The sequence below is a fragment of the Stegastes partitus genome, unplaced genomic scaffold (assembly GCF_000690725.1).
Source record: "Stegastes partitus isolate 25-593 unplaced genomic scaffold, Stegastes_partitus-1.0.2 Scaffold452, whole genome shotgun sequence".
In the NCBI taxonomy this organism is placed as follows: domain Eukaryota; kingdom Metazoa; phylum Chordata; class Actinopteri; family Pomacentridae; genus Stegastes; species Stegastes partitus.
This window is the reverse complement of record NW_007578183.1, coordinates 292,112-308,466: the sequence shown is the minus strand read 5'-3', so window position 1 is coordinate 308,466 and position 16,355 is coordinate 292,112. Positions and strand designations below refer to the sequence as shown.

The 16,355-nt window shown below is 41.4% G+C and overlaps 1 protein-coding gene across 1 annotated transcript in view; it reads right to left on the bottom strand.

Moving 5' to 3' along the window:
• Window positions 1–1,436: 1,436 nt before the first annotated feature.
• cachd1 (cache domain containing 1) overlaps window positions 1,437–16,355 on the bottom strand; it is a 105,761-nt gene continuing 90,842 nt past the window's right edge. Inside the window, exons 22-27 of the mRNA XM_008286360.1 lie at window positions 15,678–15,794; window positions 14,933–15,084; window positions 14,210–14,371; window positions 13,339–13,416; window positions 13,087–13,188; window positions 1,437–5,505 (exon numbers count right to left, since the gene is read on the bottom strand). Coding sequence (XP_008284582.1) covers window positions 5,255–5,505; window positions 13,087–13,188; window positions 13,339–13,416; window positions 14,210–14,371; window positions 14,933–15,084; window positions 15,678–15,794 — 862 coding nt within the window. The 3' untranslated portion in view covers window positions 1,437–5,254. The remainder of the gene's footprint in view (window positions 5,506–13,086; window positions 13,189–13,338; window positions 13,417–14,209; window positions 14,372–14,932; window positions 15,085–15,677; window positions 15,795–16,355) is intronic.

Below are 16,355 nucleotides of genomic sequence, written 5' to 3'. Positions count from 1 at the left end.
TCCATACTTCCTCCATGCTTCCTGGATGTTCTGGAAGCTAACTGTAGGCTAACATGAACAAATTCATAAGCAGTTCTTGTGCCAAACATTCTTAAGTAACTGTAAATGAGATGTCAGGTTGAAGTGATACTGGATAAGTTGATCTTTATCAAGGCATTTTTAAGCTTCATAAAGCACAGGTATTGTTAGAAATGCTACTGATGGCTGTGTGGCAATAATATTTCCTGAACTTTGTGTACTTCACAACTAGGACACCCCAAAGAATCAGAGCAGTGTAGAGTCTAAATGGAATGCGGAAAACGTCACTTCCTATTTCGAGGTTTGCTGCACTTTAAGCACACCCCAATCAGTGATGTCACAACAGGTGTGTGGCTGGCTATAACCAATAGGACACACCTGTTGTGACATCACTGATTGGGGTGTGGCCTGAAGAGGAAAGATCAGAGCAGAATGACGACACACCTGAGCTGACGGCATTCCAAGATGTTTTCAGGCAGCCATCGTTACCCATATAGCGAGGTGATATTAATTCAAAGTTAAAATTCCATCACAATCATTAACACCAATTAATAACACATTACGCAGTATTTTACGCATACAAACATCGCAGCAATGTGTGTGCAACTGATATATTAAGACACACATATGACAGAGGTGCTAAAAAAGTGTATTGCTACAGCTTATACTGCTGCTGAGGTACTGAGCAGCCATCTTGGATTTTAAAGTCGAGGTAGGTGAGTCAGACTTTCTCAGCTAGAAATTTGACTACAGATTGCTGTTGGGGAAATTTCCAACTAGGAACTCAGAAATTCTGTCTTGTAAGTTTCGATAGATTGGGAGAGGAGTACCACATACGTGAAAACAAACAAACAAACATGCATGTATGAAGTATTTCGAAATGAAGCAGTGGGAGCTGTGTGAAATCTTATATTACATTTAATATCCTCTAAAGTGGGAAGTTGGACATTAAAATTGTCCTTTTCGACTGTTTTTTGGGGGGAAATGGCTACCTTCAGGTTTACTTTTCTACAATCAACAAATGCTTGTCAATGGACATACAGTTAATTTATAAAGAAGCAAATGGGGGGGAAAAGTACACTGTCTAATGTTGTAGGTAAATCAAACCCTGGTTACCAAGTAGGAAATCTGACTACTGGTGGTGTTTTCTATCATTTTTCCAAGTTGGAGATCAAAAATTCTGAGTTCCAAGTTGCCACTGAATGCAGCATACCCAACTGCCTCAAATGATGGCTACAGACTACAAATGTGATGACAGTGTGGTGTTGAGAAAGAAGTGATGTTAAGATGCCTGTCTCAGCTCGTTTCTGCTTCCAAACGATCCCGTTATATTATGCAGACTGAAAGCACCAGGTTTGGACAAAGTCATTAAAAACAACAGTGAAAACTGAGCCAAAGTTAGAAACGTCAGACAGTAGTTAAGTGTAAAATGGACTTTATCACATTCACATTGCAATAAATCTCAATTTGATAACTTTATATGATACATGGGGGGGATGACGTACACATGTTCCTTCAGTACATTAATTGCAATTCATTGTGTTCTGTATACACACATATATACTTGTTTACAACAGCTGGTAAATACTGTTTAAAAGCTCTCCAGGAAAAAAACCCCCAAAAAAACAGACTCTTTAATGTTCAACTCAGTTTGGAGGAGAAAAAAAAAAAAAAAAACTTCCCCAACACACACACACGCACACACACACACACACACGGACAGACAGACAGACATACAGACTGCATTTGATCGAAAAATTGCTCTGAAATGCTACAAGACTGCTTCAATGTCAAACTGAAGTGAAATTACGTACCATGTAAAGTAGTGACAACGAGACGATTTTATGATTTTGATATGAATCACTGCAGGTGAATAAATCTGGTTTATGAAAGTGGTGTGATAAGTGTTGATGGTTAATGTTTTTAGTGAAATATTCAACCTACTGCATTTAGTAAGAGAAGTACTTTGAGGATCGTGAACGAACACAAACCCCGGCATGTTTTAATGTCTCGGCTCTATCGGAGCTGTCAGATGGGAGTTTAATGAGCTCACAGTTAATGTGCAAACGTAAATATTCTTGTAAAGTATCAAACACACTAAGATGACTGTAAATGAAAATGGCTGACAGTCTTAAGTAGCGACAGAACCACTGCGCGGCTTACAGATGTAAACCTGAATCCACTATAAGGCTGTTGTTTTGGTCATTACTCAGCGAGAAGGTGTAGCGCGGTTATCCTGCAAATCTAAAACGGGAGCTTTCTTTAATATTTTGAAGACGCACAATAAAACTTTTTAAAAACTCGGAGTCTCTCAAACATAAAAGTGTGTATTAATTTTTCCAAGTACTGACTTCCATCCAATATGGACCTAAAGACAAATAAACCTAAAAAAAACAAAACATCCAAGGCATCAAAAAATATAGCGAGACGCCATGAACAGACAATTCAATATCAACCCGAATATCTGAGCATCATTTGAAGCATACATCATATCTTATCAACATAAAAAACAAATGGAGTGTACAGGACATAATAGCTATTTGTGATTCAGTATTTACACTTCATTATGAACCTCTGAAGAACGATAGACATTTTGGCACCCAGGAAAAAAAACAAAAAAACAAAAACATGGATGCCACACTGATGTGATTTGACCAGTTGAACAATCAAACTCACGAAGCACAGATCAGGTCAAGTGACTCTTCATCAGAATAAAAATAAGTGGATTTCTCAATCATAATAATTTCACCTATATTTCTCTAATATTACTTTGAAAAATAATGCATTCAATGAAAATGTTACAGGTGGATAGTCCTACTTTCATCACGCACACACTCACTCTCTCTCTCAAGACACACACACGTTATAAAATACATTATGAGTGGTTAACCACAGAGGAGCCGACAGATGTGTGTAACCTCTGCACAACAACAGCAGCATCTCGACCTCTTTCACTCTCTTTGACGAGGAGGAGACTCCAAATGCAACTTGCTTCGTACAAGATCCAGCCTCATCACACGTACAGTATCTCAGCTTGGCCTCGGAGGCGAAAGGCTGCGGTAAAACAGGGTGAAACCGATAAGAATCTGCACTGGTTTTTTTCTTTTCTACTCAGGCAGATCAAGAGGACAGCACTCAGTGTCTGTGAATCTCTCAGGACCTTTATGCTGGTCCCCAATTATCCTCACACCAAATCCCCAGCAGTGACTAAAGCCAGGAATGTTTTGCTGGTGTCTGTCTTTCCTCGTCCGTCCCCAGGAGGCTGAAGAAGGGCTGAAGTTCCGCCTCCTGATATGCAAGGACACGTTTAAGGATGTTTCTGACCCGCTCGCCACAGCAAGATTGAGCTCACGTGATGACCTCGGTGACAAACAGACTAATGTGAAGATCATCTCCTCCTAACCGCTCTGAAAAGGATGTGATTAAGGCTTGTTGTTCTCAGTCTTTCCAGATATTCAACGAGAAATACCTGAATTAACTTTTGAGAGGAGCAGAGCTGATTTCGTCGCAGATTTTAGATCACTACTCTTTAAAAAACAAAAAAGCCTCTTTCTTAAAAAAGGTACTGCTTACCAGACTATACATTCAGTGGCCACTTTATCAGGAGTATCTGTACAACATCATGTAATCGACAACAGCCCCGCCATGACATCCACCTTTAAAATGAGTGTAACTGTCCAAAGCGTATAACATGAAACTTATTTAATGTTGTGCTGTTCTACATTGTACTGAAAGACGTTGCTAACTCTTTGTCTGTCCTATTATATACATAAAGGCTGGATGTAACTGTAGCTTCAGTGCTGAACCACGTAATTAGATGAACACGTCTGTGGCAGTGTCAAGAACCTGGAAGTTATGGGCATCATAAACGTAGACTTTATGGCCGGACTGCTGTATTAGATCGCAGTGATTGTACAGATTTAGCTAATGAACTGACCACTGGGTTTATACAGTAGTAAATGGAATCCTCTGAAACAGAGGACAGCTAGGTTCCTGGTGATAGAAAGCACAAACAAAATTTGAAAGTAAATGCAAATGAGCTGCTGATTATGCACCAAAGTCCCTCAGTCTGAGGGAAAAAAACACGGAAAAGAAAAGTCACGTAGTCCGTTGTGTCACTGATGCTCCTAAAATTCAAAATAAACAACAATTCACAGACGTTGTTGGAAAATAAAACTTGAAAATAATGAGCCCCGATATGATGCGTTGGTTGCAGGAAGTGGGCCGGTACGACTCCTCACCGCTGTTTGTGTTAGCGGCAGCTGCTTTCTGATCTGTCTTGAAAATCTACCTCTTTAATAAATAGTAGAAAAATAATATTTTCCTCTTTAAAATGTTTCTTTTTGTATTTTTCGTGAATCATTGAAGCCCCCCCCCCCCTTACTTTGAAGTTCACAAACATTCAGGAAACTGTCCAGATATCTTCCCCCGCCTCGTTATGTGAGACCAGCAGTCGCTCCTTTGGCCGAAGGCAGCAACTACGAGAGAAAACCAACTCTGGAGCTTCTATCTGCTGAACCAAGGAGAGCAATGTTGAAACAAAAGCCGTGTTAGAATCCCACTAGATCCACTTCTTTGTTGAAAATACAGTATATTCACTCTTCCAGAAATGTCCAACAGTTGTCACAAATGTAAGGAGCGCTCCGTCCCCCTCCTGGCCCTCAATACAAGTGAGTTTCAGATGGAGTGCTGGTCGAGAGGGGTCCGCGTTAGCCTCCACATTTAATGTAATTATCCACTGGACCTGAAGAATGATGAAAAATGAAGAACTTTGTCCTCCCTCAGGGCTTTTAGGTCCCACTTGTGTCCTGTCCTCAATAAAGGCCAATAAATGGCCTCGAACAGTGTTTTGTTTGCTCCTGAAGGCTGTTATGTGCTCTCCCTTTGAGTCCTGAATGCTAAATCCCTTCAGAAAAAAATGAATATATTTACTGGCCCTGGTCTGGTGATTTTCAACATGTATAAAACTGTGTACACCTGCCAGACTTTAAATTGGGTTGAATTAAAAGAGGGGCTGAGATTGAGATGTTGGCACAGTGAGACCATGATGCATCATCCAATCAGGGCAAAAGTCCCGGCGGCCGAGACCGCGGGGTCCAAGCTGTGGCGTCTCCCTCCATCCATCCATCCATCTATCCAGACGGTACCCACTGCGTGCTCTCTAACTGAGCACAAATGTTTTTTTTAAAAATAGTCTTTAATATAAAAACAGTTCCATCGCTGGCAGGAGGGCGGATCAGCACTCTGCGTCCACGCTGTGCACCGTCACCGCCGCCTGCAGGTGGTGCGTGTGCGTGTGCAGCGGGTGGTGGTGCGTGTGCGTGTGCCGGTAGGGGTGGAACTTGTGGCTGAGCAACGCGGCCGTCTGGGGGGGCGTGTCCAGGTCCAGGTCGTCGTCGTGGTTGCCGACGTCCACGCCGGCCGAGAGCGGGTCGTTGTTTCCGGGCGGATTCTCGCTGTCCTCCTGCGGACTCATGGTGCTGTAGCCTGGACACAAAGAAACACGTTGGCGTTACGACATTTCCTATTTTATCATTCTTTCTTCTAGATAAAACCCTGAATGATTCCCTAACCTGAATCTTTTAAATTTGCAAAGCCAGTTGTAACCAAAAGCTTGTTTGTTTCACTCAAATTTACAGCTAGAAACGTCATAATCAGTTGTGCCATTAATCAGAAATAGTTAAGAAACCACAACTTGCTGCCGGTGATACAACAAGTCGTTTTTACTCCCTTAGGATATTTAAATTATTTTTGATATTATTAATCAGGTAAATGTTTTCAGTTCATCACTTGATCTATACAAAGTCTAAAAATAGGAAAAAAACAAACAAACAAAAAAACTATAAAGTTCAGGTGGCAAATTCCAATTTTTGTTTTAAAAAAGTGGTTTATTGATTATTAAAACTGTATTTACTAATATTTTATACACAACTAGGGTCATTAAAAACCTTTAAGTTTGAAATTTTGGTCACAAGCCAGAAATAGCTGCTCTGCTTGAGCCACTTCAAGTAAAACTTTATACTTTTAAAAAACAAAAAGGATTCACTGTTCATTCAGTGGGGGTACAATCACTACACAGAACCTAATGCTTACTGTACATGTGCACCAGTTTGGTACAGCTGCCTTGCACTGATTGAACAAAAATGAGAAGATCTCACAAAAGCAACACTTCGGCAAATGACACCCTCCGGACATTCGTCACATTCATGTGAATACACAGTAACTCATAATGTTTCTGAAAGCAGCACAAGCTGCTTGATGGCACGCTGACAACCAAACATCGCCTTTAGACATTTTTTTTTTTACTTATGTTTTCAGCTTTTTCATACAATATAAAACAAAGATGCATACATATTTATTACCACGTCCCTACACATCTTGCACATACGTTTAGCCCGAGGAGACAGAGACGTGAGCCAACATGGCTGTTAGGATACAATGGTAACTGGAGCAGTGGGAGGGCAGAGCTGCTGTCGTATAGAAAATGGATTACTGGGTCAGGGGATAAGCAAACACAGAATAAACTTTGTGAAAGAAAATGTAATGATGGTAAATGTTTCTTGTTGACTTCTAAAATGCCGATACATACCATTAGACCTACATTCTGATTTTGTGACAGTTACACTCACAAATCAAGTGCTTTGATGGTTTTCATCTTGCTTAATAAATGTTCCAGCAGCTAATTTAACAAAAAAAACCTCATAGGTTCACTGAGTTTCCTGCATTTTTCACTTAAATGCAAAGCTTTGCATAGACCTCTTTATATACTGAGTGGGTTTCACCACCTTCAGGCTCATGAAATCCATCTGAAACACAAGAGTGCAACTGGAAAAAAATTATTTCGGAGTTGATTTCAAAATGAGCCCATTTTCTTGAATTCCTTTATCACCATCTTTTATGGCTGCTGGAACGACACCAGCGACGAGCTGCATGACGGAACATCAATCTGTTACTGCTGCTCGAGCAAATAACCCTTTAAGCCCGAGTGCGTCGATGATTATATTTATAGAAAAAAATCGCTGTCATTTTGGATGATGAAACATTAAACCTCCACAGACCGTGAACCAAGTGATTCGAGAGCACGTGTGTGCATCTGTGGCATGCAGGCTGAAGGCAGCAGGTCGGTGTGGCCCCCGTGTTAAATTTATCCTCCCGACAACATTTCCCGTCCTACAAACTGTTCGACGTTTAACTGGTCGATGAACCAGCATGTGAACATATCTGATTTGGCTGTGACGGTTCATGTTCTACCTGCAGAAACCCTGTTTAGTAACAACTCCAGGCCAGAGCCAAAGTATTCACAGAGTCCTGACAGTCTACAGCCATGCAGGCAGCTAGTAACGCTAGATGGTTGGACACGGTCGAGCTTTGAGATGAATGTTAATGTGATGTTGCTAAGCAGCATGTTTTGTTTACTGCGTTCATCTTAGTTTCGCGTGTTTGCATGGCAGCACTGAACACATGGTGCAGTACAGGGTGAGGTGAAGTATTTAAATGAGGATGTAAAGTAACCAGATCACCAAATGTATGTAAAGTAAGTGGATCACCGACTTCATGACAATTTAATGGCGACCCACGCAACAGCTGCTGAGCCATGTAAGAGGGAATGTACATGATTTCATGTGTGTAGCTGCTGAGATAGAGCAGTCTGGACAGAAATGGGAGACAGACCGACTGAGAAAAGAGCTAACAGCAATTATTCATTAGCTTTTATTCTTCCTGTCATGGTTAGTACTGTATGTCCTGTGATATATCGTTCCATTATGAAGCGTAATGTACTGTCTGTCCCACTGTGAGGGGGTGATGGAAGAAATATTCAGACCCTCAGAAGTACCAATACAGCAATGTAAAAATATTCCATTATTAAAAAGTAAAAATCCTGCCTGGGTAAAAGCATTGTGCAGGAAAATGTGGTTAAAGTATTGAAGTGAAAGTATTGGCTCAGTGCCTCTGATTGATATATTATTATATATGAAATGATTAGATTAGTAATAGTGAAGTATCAGTGTGTCAGCAGGACGTTACTGTTGTAGCTGCTGCAGGTTTCAAAGCAATCTGAGGGCTCATCATATGATTAATACGAGAGAGAAGATGAAAAAAAACAAAGCTCAGATACAAAAATCAGTCTTCAGTTTTTGGACTTTTTCCTCTAACCTTTGATTTTTGGTGTGATATTGGATCGTTTGAACATTTGCTGAAATTAAACCATGTGGGACTTCTAGAGGGAAAATCAGCATTTGGTGGAGCTGTTAACACCTCACTGACACCTGAAATGTGACCCCGACTACACGCTGCGTTTAGTAAGACGACAGAAACCAAAAAGGTTGGAAATCATTTGTTTAAACTGCACCAATGTGTAAAATCATCATCTTAAAAGCATCCAAAGCTGTCAAGTAAATGAGGTAGACGAAAAAGTGGAATGCTTCCTTCTGAAATGTGATGAAATGGAAGAATAATTCAAATGGAAATAATCAAGCAAAGTCGAAGCATCTTAAAAGTGGAATGAAGTACAGTCATTGAGCAGATGTACTTTCCATCATGTATCATGTCCTATAAGGCAAAGTCATGAACGCCTCACTGAGGTGTCCTAAAATCCCTCACTGGAGGGAAGTTTCCTCGCACATTTCCTTCCCTGATCCTCCAAAGATTAGCTGGGCTTTGATACCAAACGACAGCGAGCAGACAAAGAAAATGAGAGACAGAAGAAAGAGCAGAGGGACTAGAGCAACGGAGACAGCGATGGGGGGAGGAAGACCGAGCACAGGGGAGAGGAAGAGAGGGATTAAACCAAATGAAGGGATGGAGACATCAAAGAAGTTCCTGACATGGAAGGTGCCAAGTTCTGCACAGTTTATCCCTGTTTTCCCCAAAGCAAGAGCCGGAGTTTCAGGTAAATCTACTGCTAAGTGTGTCCTGTTGACAATTTTCAAGCTGCACCAAGTGACGAAATCAAATCCTCCTTAATGCCAAGAGATGAGGAGAGACGGGGAAAGCTACCATGTTATTGCATCTTGGAAACAGACTTCAAATGTCTTATTTTGACTTTTGAAATGTCTTTAAACAGCTTGAAACAAGACGCGTCTAAATCCTTAAAACAAATCCTGGCAAAGCAGTTGTGTCTCTGAAATACTGAATGACATCGTGACTAGGCTGTCTGTATCGAAAGAAATAGTGGAACAAAAGTGTGCTTATTCGCCTTCATGTTGAGAGTTAGACCAGTAGATTGATGCCTGTTTTATTTCTGGGGCCGTGTTAAGGCCAAATCATGTTCATCTGCAAGTGTCACCAAGGGTAAACATGGCGTACGGTTTGTCCAATTACACGCCGACCCCTCTGTGGACGTCTGAAGGCAGCTCAATATTTGTGACCATGTGAGACCTGTCAACACGGCAAGTTCGCTGACTGCACATGATTTATCTTTCATCCACATCTTTATAATTCATCATTAAAAGAGTTGTGAATGAAGCAGCCCACCTTGGGAGGGGTTCTGATTTATATCTACATGCTTTCCATCTATGGTGTCGGAAGTTCTAAATTCTTCAGATATCGTGTGTTATATCCGCTCTCTGTGCTCGACATACCTCAGGAATAATCACTGGCACAGCGATACAGCCTAATCTGTGAGTAGCTGCTGTATGTAAAAAGTCTCAGACTGATGTGTCCCTATGGTAGTATGAGTAGAGTCGCATGAGTGTCCGGTTTCAAAGTCCACATTGGTCAAGCAGAACCATGACTTAGCCTTTTTACTTTCTGCTTCTGTAAGGATCTGCGAGAAATTTAATTCCTCATCGATCCAAGTGTACATAGACCCCTCTGCATCCAGCCCAGAATTTTAGTCTGCGCATGTGGGGCTCCAAGCGGACTAGAAAGTATTACAAGGCAATGCTATACTTTTTGCATCCGTTAGTACTTAAGATTCCATGGACTTACGCATACAGACCACAATTTTGGCTGTAGGGGTGCAGTGTGCATCCTCGTAGTGTGTAAGCACAGATACAACCTACTGCGCAAGTATGGAATAAAGTCCTGCAATTTAATTCCAGCAGACCAGCAAAGTAGCATGAGCCCACTGGTATGCTTTCTATGGATGGTGCTACAAGAGCAATTAGTGCACATACGCAGAATATGGTGGTATGACCTACTGCATAGAAATGTTGCCGATTCCTCCAAGTGGACGCCTGCAGGCTAAAAAAGTAGCATAATAGCAACAATTACGCGTCCATGGTGGCGAAGCTGTCCATTTGTGTGTTCACAAGTGAGTTAAGCTACTGCAAGCTGCTAATTAGCTTAGCTTTGTGTGAAGAGTGGACACGGGGGAAAAGCGTTAGCACGCAACTGTTAAAAAATGTTAAAATAAAATCCTATTAACGAACACAATGTACCTTGTTTTATTGATATACACATAAATCTAAGGAAAATAATGTAAATTTGGATGTTTTTATGGAGATTGTGTGCAATACTACTGTATTTCTTGTTGAAGCATAGTGATTAACTAAGCTAAGCTAACAGGCTGCTAGCTGTACAGGTACATTCAGTGTAGAAACAGGAGTATAAGCTTCTCCTCTAACTCTTGGCTTTTACTGAAGTGTATTTTTACAATGTAAATATCTTTAGTATATTTAATAAAATATAGAAATCCGGAAAACATATACACAAATCTATTCAATACCAATCCTCCTTTGATTTTTTTTTTTTATAATTTGGAGTTTAACGTTGCTCACAGGCCAACATCTTCCAGCTGGTTTCCAAGAGAAACCCTTACACAGTGATTCTTGAAGTCTTTTGCACAAAATACCATTCAAATATAATAACACCTGTCTCCACTCTCAAGATATTAATTATACTGTATGTAGTGCTTTTCATGTATATATACAATCTCTAAAATAGTAGGGTATGTGGATTAAAGGAGGAGATTATATGTCTGTATGCAGTATTCATTATTAAATGGGTGGTTCTAGCTCTTGCCTGGAAGCTAATGCAGCTCAAACCAGCGCCGCCGAACAACTCACAGTCTGTGTGCGTCACTCACTTAATAGACTTAATGCTCTGATGTTTTTCGGTGATCTGCATGTAGCCTGTGTGTGTGTGTGTGTGTTTTATCATACCCTTCAGCGATATGAGTAAGTGAACAGTGGTAGGAGGGCACCTTTGACCGAGCGGAGAGGAGCAGCAACTTTGAAGCATCAACTTAGTAATGAATTTGTTTTAATCCCTGCCGGACTAACACCCCCTCTTTCCATTATTGCAAACTCCTCTTCCTCTCTGTCCCTGTCCTCTTGCCCTTGCATTTCACTTATTTCCCTTCTTTCGTCATGTTTGCATCTCTCCACCTCCCCACTTGTCCTCCATTTTTTCTTTTTTGCGAACTCCCATCCCCAGTTGTGCAACATTTCCTTTTCTATTTATCTAGAATGACGTATTAGAGGTCCCTCTGAATCGCTGTTATGTTCTCTCTGAATTCAGATGTCCTGAATAAATGAACATGTTTGATATTCCTTAAATTTTGCTTCAAAAACCAGCTGCGTGAAAGCAGTTTCTTTTATATTTAGGGGTTATCCTGAGTTAATCGGTACTGTAAAACACATTCAACTGTACGGAGGACGGAAAACTCTAGAATCCCTGAAGAACTCATCTTCCTAATAAAACTCATTTTCTCTGTTTCTCCTTCCATACTGTATGTCAGTTGACAAGCTGCTGCTGCTTTGTTTCATTTTAAGCCCACTCTCCTCTCTTCATGTTCGTCGTTGTTCTCATAATCAGTTATGCAACAAGTAAAAGAGATACTCATTGCCAGGAAGTGGAGTGATGCCATATGTAGGTGGTAAGAGCCCACGTGGGTGAAACTGTCCATCCACATCGAGTGTCAGACTCGCAAGTTCTACAAATGTTTAACAGTGAACATGAGCAACTCTTCTTCCAGAGCTTGAGAGGAGAGAAAACAAGGTGCAGAGCTGTGATATAATGAAAAAGAACAAGCCGGGAACAGCTGAACCGCTGCCAAAGAACACAGAGCGAACTGTAGATCTGAGCTGTAGCATTCAAAAAAAGGACAGATTCATCTTAAAATATGATACATAAACCCTAAATATGACTGCTGACAATGCTGCTAATACTAATCTTGTTACGGATTTATGTTCTATTTAGCACTAAAGGGTTTCAAAAGATCCAGATTTTGCTGAATATAAACTCATAAAACTCTTACACTGGGTCACGGTGTGTCAGACACGTAACACAGACATTCTTTATCCGACATCTTTCAACTCTTCCCAGAGAGTCCTGAGGTGTTTCCAAGCCAAGTGGGATATGTAATCCCTTCAGCATTCTCTGGCTCTACCCCAGGGGTCTCCTCCCAGACAGCCATGTTCAGAAAGCTTCCTGATTATATCCCTAAGCCTTAACTGCCTCCTTTAAACACAAAGGACCAGTGGCTCCAGTCAAAGATCCCCCAGAATCTGTGAGCTCCCCACCCTGTACTTGATAATAACGCAGACAACCTGCCCTTCTCTTCTTGAGCGGTACAGACAAAGGAGAGCCCCACTCTTAATCCAGGAGTTTATTTTGGAGCTATTTTTGTGTGTAGAGGTGGTGATGGATCTATATGGTTGTGTTAATACTCTTATTCCAATTTTGCAGTTATCCCGGTGCCTCTGACGTCTCTGCTGGAGGCTACATTTCAGCCTGAATCATGCGGTTAACACTTACTAGTATTCTAAGATGTGCAGGGTGCGCCAGTTTTGTGACAAATAAATTAGTCATTTTTTCACAAACCGCATTATTTTTAGACTAAACTATTTGTTGGCAAGACTAACGTGGAATGAAGACAAATATCTCGATTTGTCATTAGTACTTCTTACAGAACACCCACTGAATGTCCTCGACCACCGCGGTGACGGAGCTGGACCGGAAACTTTCAACCTCCTGACACGCATGTCGCGATTTGTGAGAAACGGGATCGTCAGCTTTGTTTGGACGCAGCGTTACTTGAGCAGCAGCAGTGATGTATTTTCAAACACGACACTGTGAATGTAACGCATCATCATACGTTCTTGTGATTCTCTGATGTCTTACCGTGGTCACTCTCCGTCCCAGATCGACCCCAGTACCTCCGTCTCCGCTCAGGAGTGTGAGTGTGTCTCTCGATCACCGCCGCTATGAATCTGGTGTTACTGACTGGAAGCAAAGAGAGCACAAAGGTCGGCAACGACACTCTGCATCTGTGCAGCAATCGGCTGCTGTCAAATGCTAACTTCACACTTCCTAAATGTGTTGCAGCTTGCTGCGGAGGAAACTTAGATCAATGAGCTAACAGACAACACTTACTGATTCCTCTGTCTTCATGGCTGTCTTCATCCCTCTCGTCTCTTTCGTTATCAAGGTTGGACATTCTCACTGACATTTCTGGAGCGTCACGGAGGCAAAGAGGAAGGGAGGAAGATTAAGAATAATGCCAAAATGAGACGGATGATGCTGTTATGCTATGTGAAGGATTGCAAACACAACAAGCAGGAATAATATTTGAAGAGCTTATGTGAACAAAACCAAAAACAAGAGCAGTGGATATCTGTGTGAAAGGTAACCTGAGGAAACGTTTAGCTCTGTAAACGGGGCTCAGATTCTGCAGACAGTTTAATGTAGTTTTAACTTTGAATACTTTTGCAATCACACAAATCTGAGTATTGCAACTTTATGAGCCAATCGCTCAATCTGATACCTTGTGACAATGCAGCCACACTGTCCACCATCTATTTTAAGTTGTTTACCAAACCGTCAGACTAAAAGTGTCTTGGAATGAACAGTTTTAATGAGGTTGTAATCTTGTTTGATGTTTTCGTCAATATGGCTGAGTAATTACACAAATCATGCTGCAGCAGCTGATGCTGTGTTGATGCTAATGTCAGCTGTTTAGCTCCAAACGCACTTGCCACAGCGCTTGTTAATCACAGTGCTTTAAGACTTTGTCTCTTTCTGTGGCTTTTATAAAAAAGGCAGCACATGGTGATACAATACAGACCAACCAGAGGCATACAGATGGCAGGAAGAATGTACTGCAAAAGAAACTGTGCGGAGTAACTAATGTGCTTTAATTACATTTTTTCTTCAATTACAGTCTACTGTAAGTTTCACCACAGCTCCAATAAGGGTTTGTGTTTGTAAAATAAACATTTAAATCCCTCGCATTCATCAGTCCTACCCTGTGCAGCCAGCGGTGACATGTGCTGGTGTGAGCGCCTGTGGATCTGATGTCTGTATGCATAGACAGCCAGGACCAGCACCATGATGCATCCCATAATGCCCCCAGCAACCGGACCCACAGGGGCGCTCTTGATCATGTTCAAAGACGCCACCTCCTCATCTGCAGAAGAAAGCAAGAGGAAGAAAGTAGATAAAAAAAAAGGAGAGGCAGAAGGTTGTTTAAAGGATTTCAGATGGCTCAAGAAGAGACAATACAACGAGCCAGTATCAAACAGCTCGGGCTCAGATCCCGACTCCTGCTGCGACGCTGGTACATTTTCTGCTTCTATTCTCTCATCAGTGTGAAATGCAACCAAAAAATTATTCAGCTTCAGGCAGAGGGCCCATTATACTTTTTTTTTAAAAGCTGATAACAGAGAGAAAAATCACCTAGCAACAGGAAAGTTTTAGAAAAAAAAAAGTTTCAGAAATATGACGAGGTAACACTTGTACTGTCCCACGGATGCAGAAATTCACTTCTTTTGTTGTTGCTCGTTTTTCTTTACTCTCCTGCCTGACAAGAAACACTGCAGTGCATCTAAGAGAAACATTGAATACTAATGAAATTCAACATTTCTAAAGCACTAAAATATAGTTAATGTGTTAAAGATATTTAAAAAAATCTAAATATTTACAAAGGAAAGGATCAATCTGATCCATTTCTCTGGGGTCAGCGTCTTACCTAGAAGTCCCAGGCCATCGGCGTAGGGACTCTTGGCACCCACGATGCCCCCAAAACACTCCTTCTGCAGGGCGCAGTACGGCTTGTCGAGGTGAGTCTTACCATCGCTGTCCACCATGCACCACTCGCAGTCCAGCACGCCGAAACAGTCGCTGAAACATGGTGCAGAATACAGGCGTCAAAATGAGATTCTTACTGAGCAGATTTTTAGTTTAGAGTTCTATTTAGGGACGGGGCAGTGACAAAAGGTTCCAGTCAAATTTCTGAATACTGCTCAGAAAAGAAAGTCCATCTCTCTGAATCTGATAAGTTCATTTTACTGAAATCTGAAACTGGGAACTGTATCGTTATTGTACATGGATAAAACATTTTAAACACTTGTATTTCTCTAACAGTACATTACAGTGTAATTTGTATTGCAACACACAGCATCAGGTTGCCAGGATAAACTTGACGTAAAATAATAAAATGCTTTGAGATTTAATCTATTCTGTAATTAAAGATTTGAGCCCTCTACTTACACTTCCTAATACTACCACTGGGTGGCAGTGTGCTCTCAATGTGAATCCATACCAGTGTCATGGTCTGACCTATAGCTTGACTGTAAATGCATCCTCATGGTAAATGTATGCGTCTGCTGGTAAACGCCTCGATAAGACTGTGTTGACATACGTTTAACACATGTGCTGCTTTGTTCATTGTGCTTGTTGATATGCACTAAACATGCACAGCTGAGCGTGCGTACCTGCTGGTGTATCTCTGGCTGCAGCGGGTGTTGATACACTGGGGCAGGGTGTCGTGCAAACTGGGATCAATCACATTCAGGCTGACTGGCTCTTGATGCACCTCACAGCTGGGGTTCCTGTACAACACACACACAAGGTGGAACTATAGACGGGTGCGAGATACATTTTGCGGGGTCAAAATACAAACGACAGGCAACATCCATCCAAATCCTAGCGTGAAATATGATTACGTTCAACAAAAGCATATACAGTAAAACCGACATAAAAATAAAGAAAAGAAAAAAATCAAAAGCTGAGCACACAAAGTAGCATGTCGATGCATGCAAAGCAGCTCTGAAGAGACAAACATCGATGCTGCCTGACACGGAACACAGAGAGAAAACTGACAGGGAAAAATGGTAATTGCATGTCTTTCCTGAAATAAAGGAAGAATTGGCATTCGGAACATTGACATGCTGTCAAAGGCTGCTTGATGGCTGATGAAAGGAGGTGGGTGAAACAAGAGCGAGATGTGAGAAACACAGCGGATGATGGACAGATGCAGAGTGGCTTAAACACTAAAGGAAACGAGTGGGACAGACGGAGCAAGGTAGTAGGATAGTGGGAGAGAAATAAAAGTGAGGAAACACCCACAAACGCTGACACAGGAAGAAGCAGCAGCAAACAAGCTAACAAAA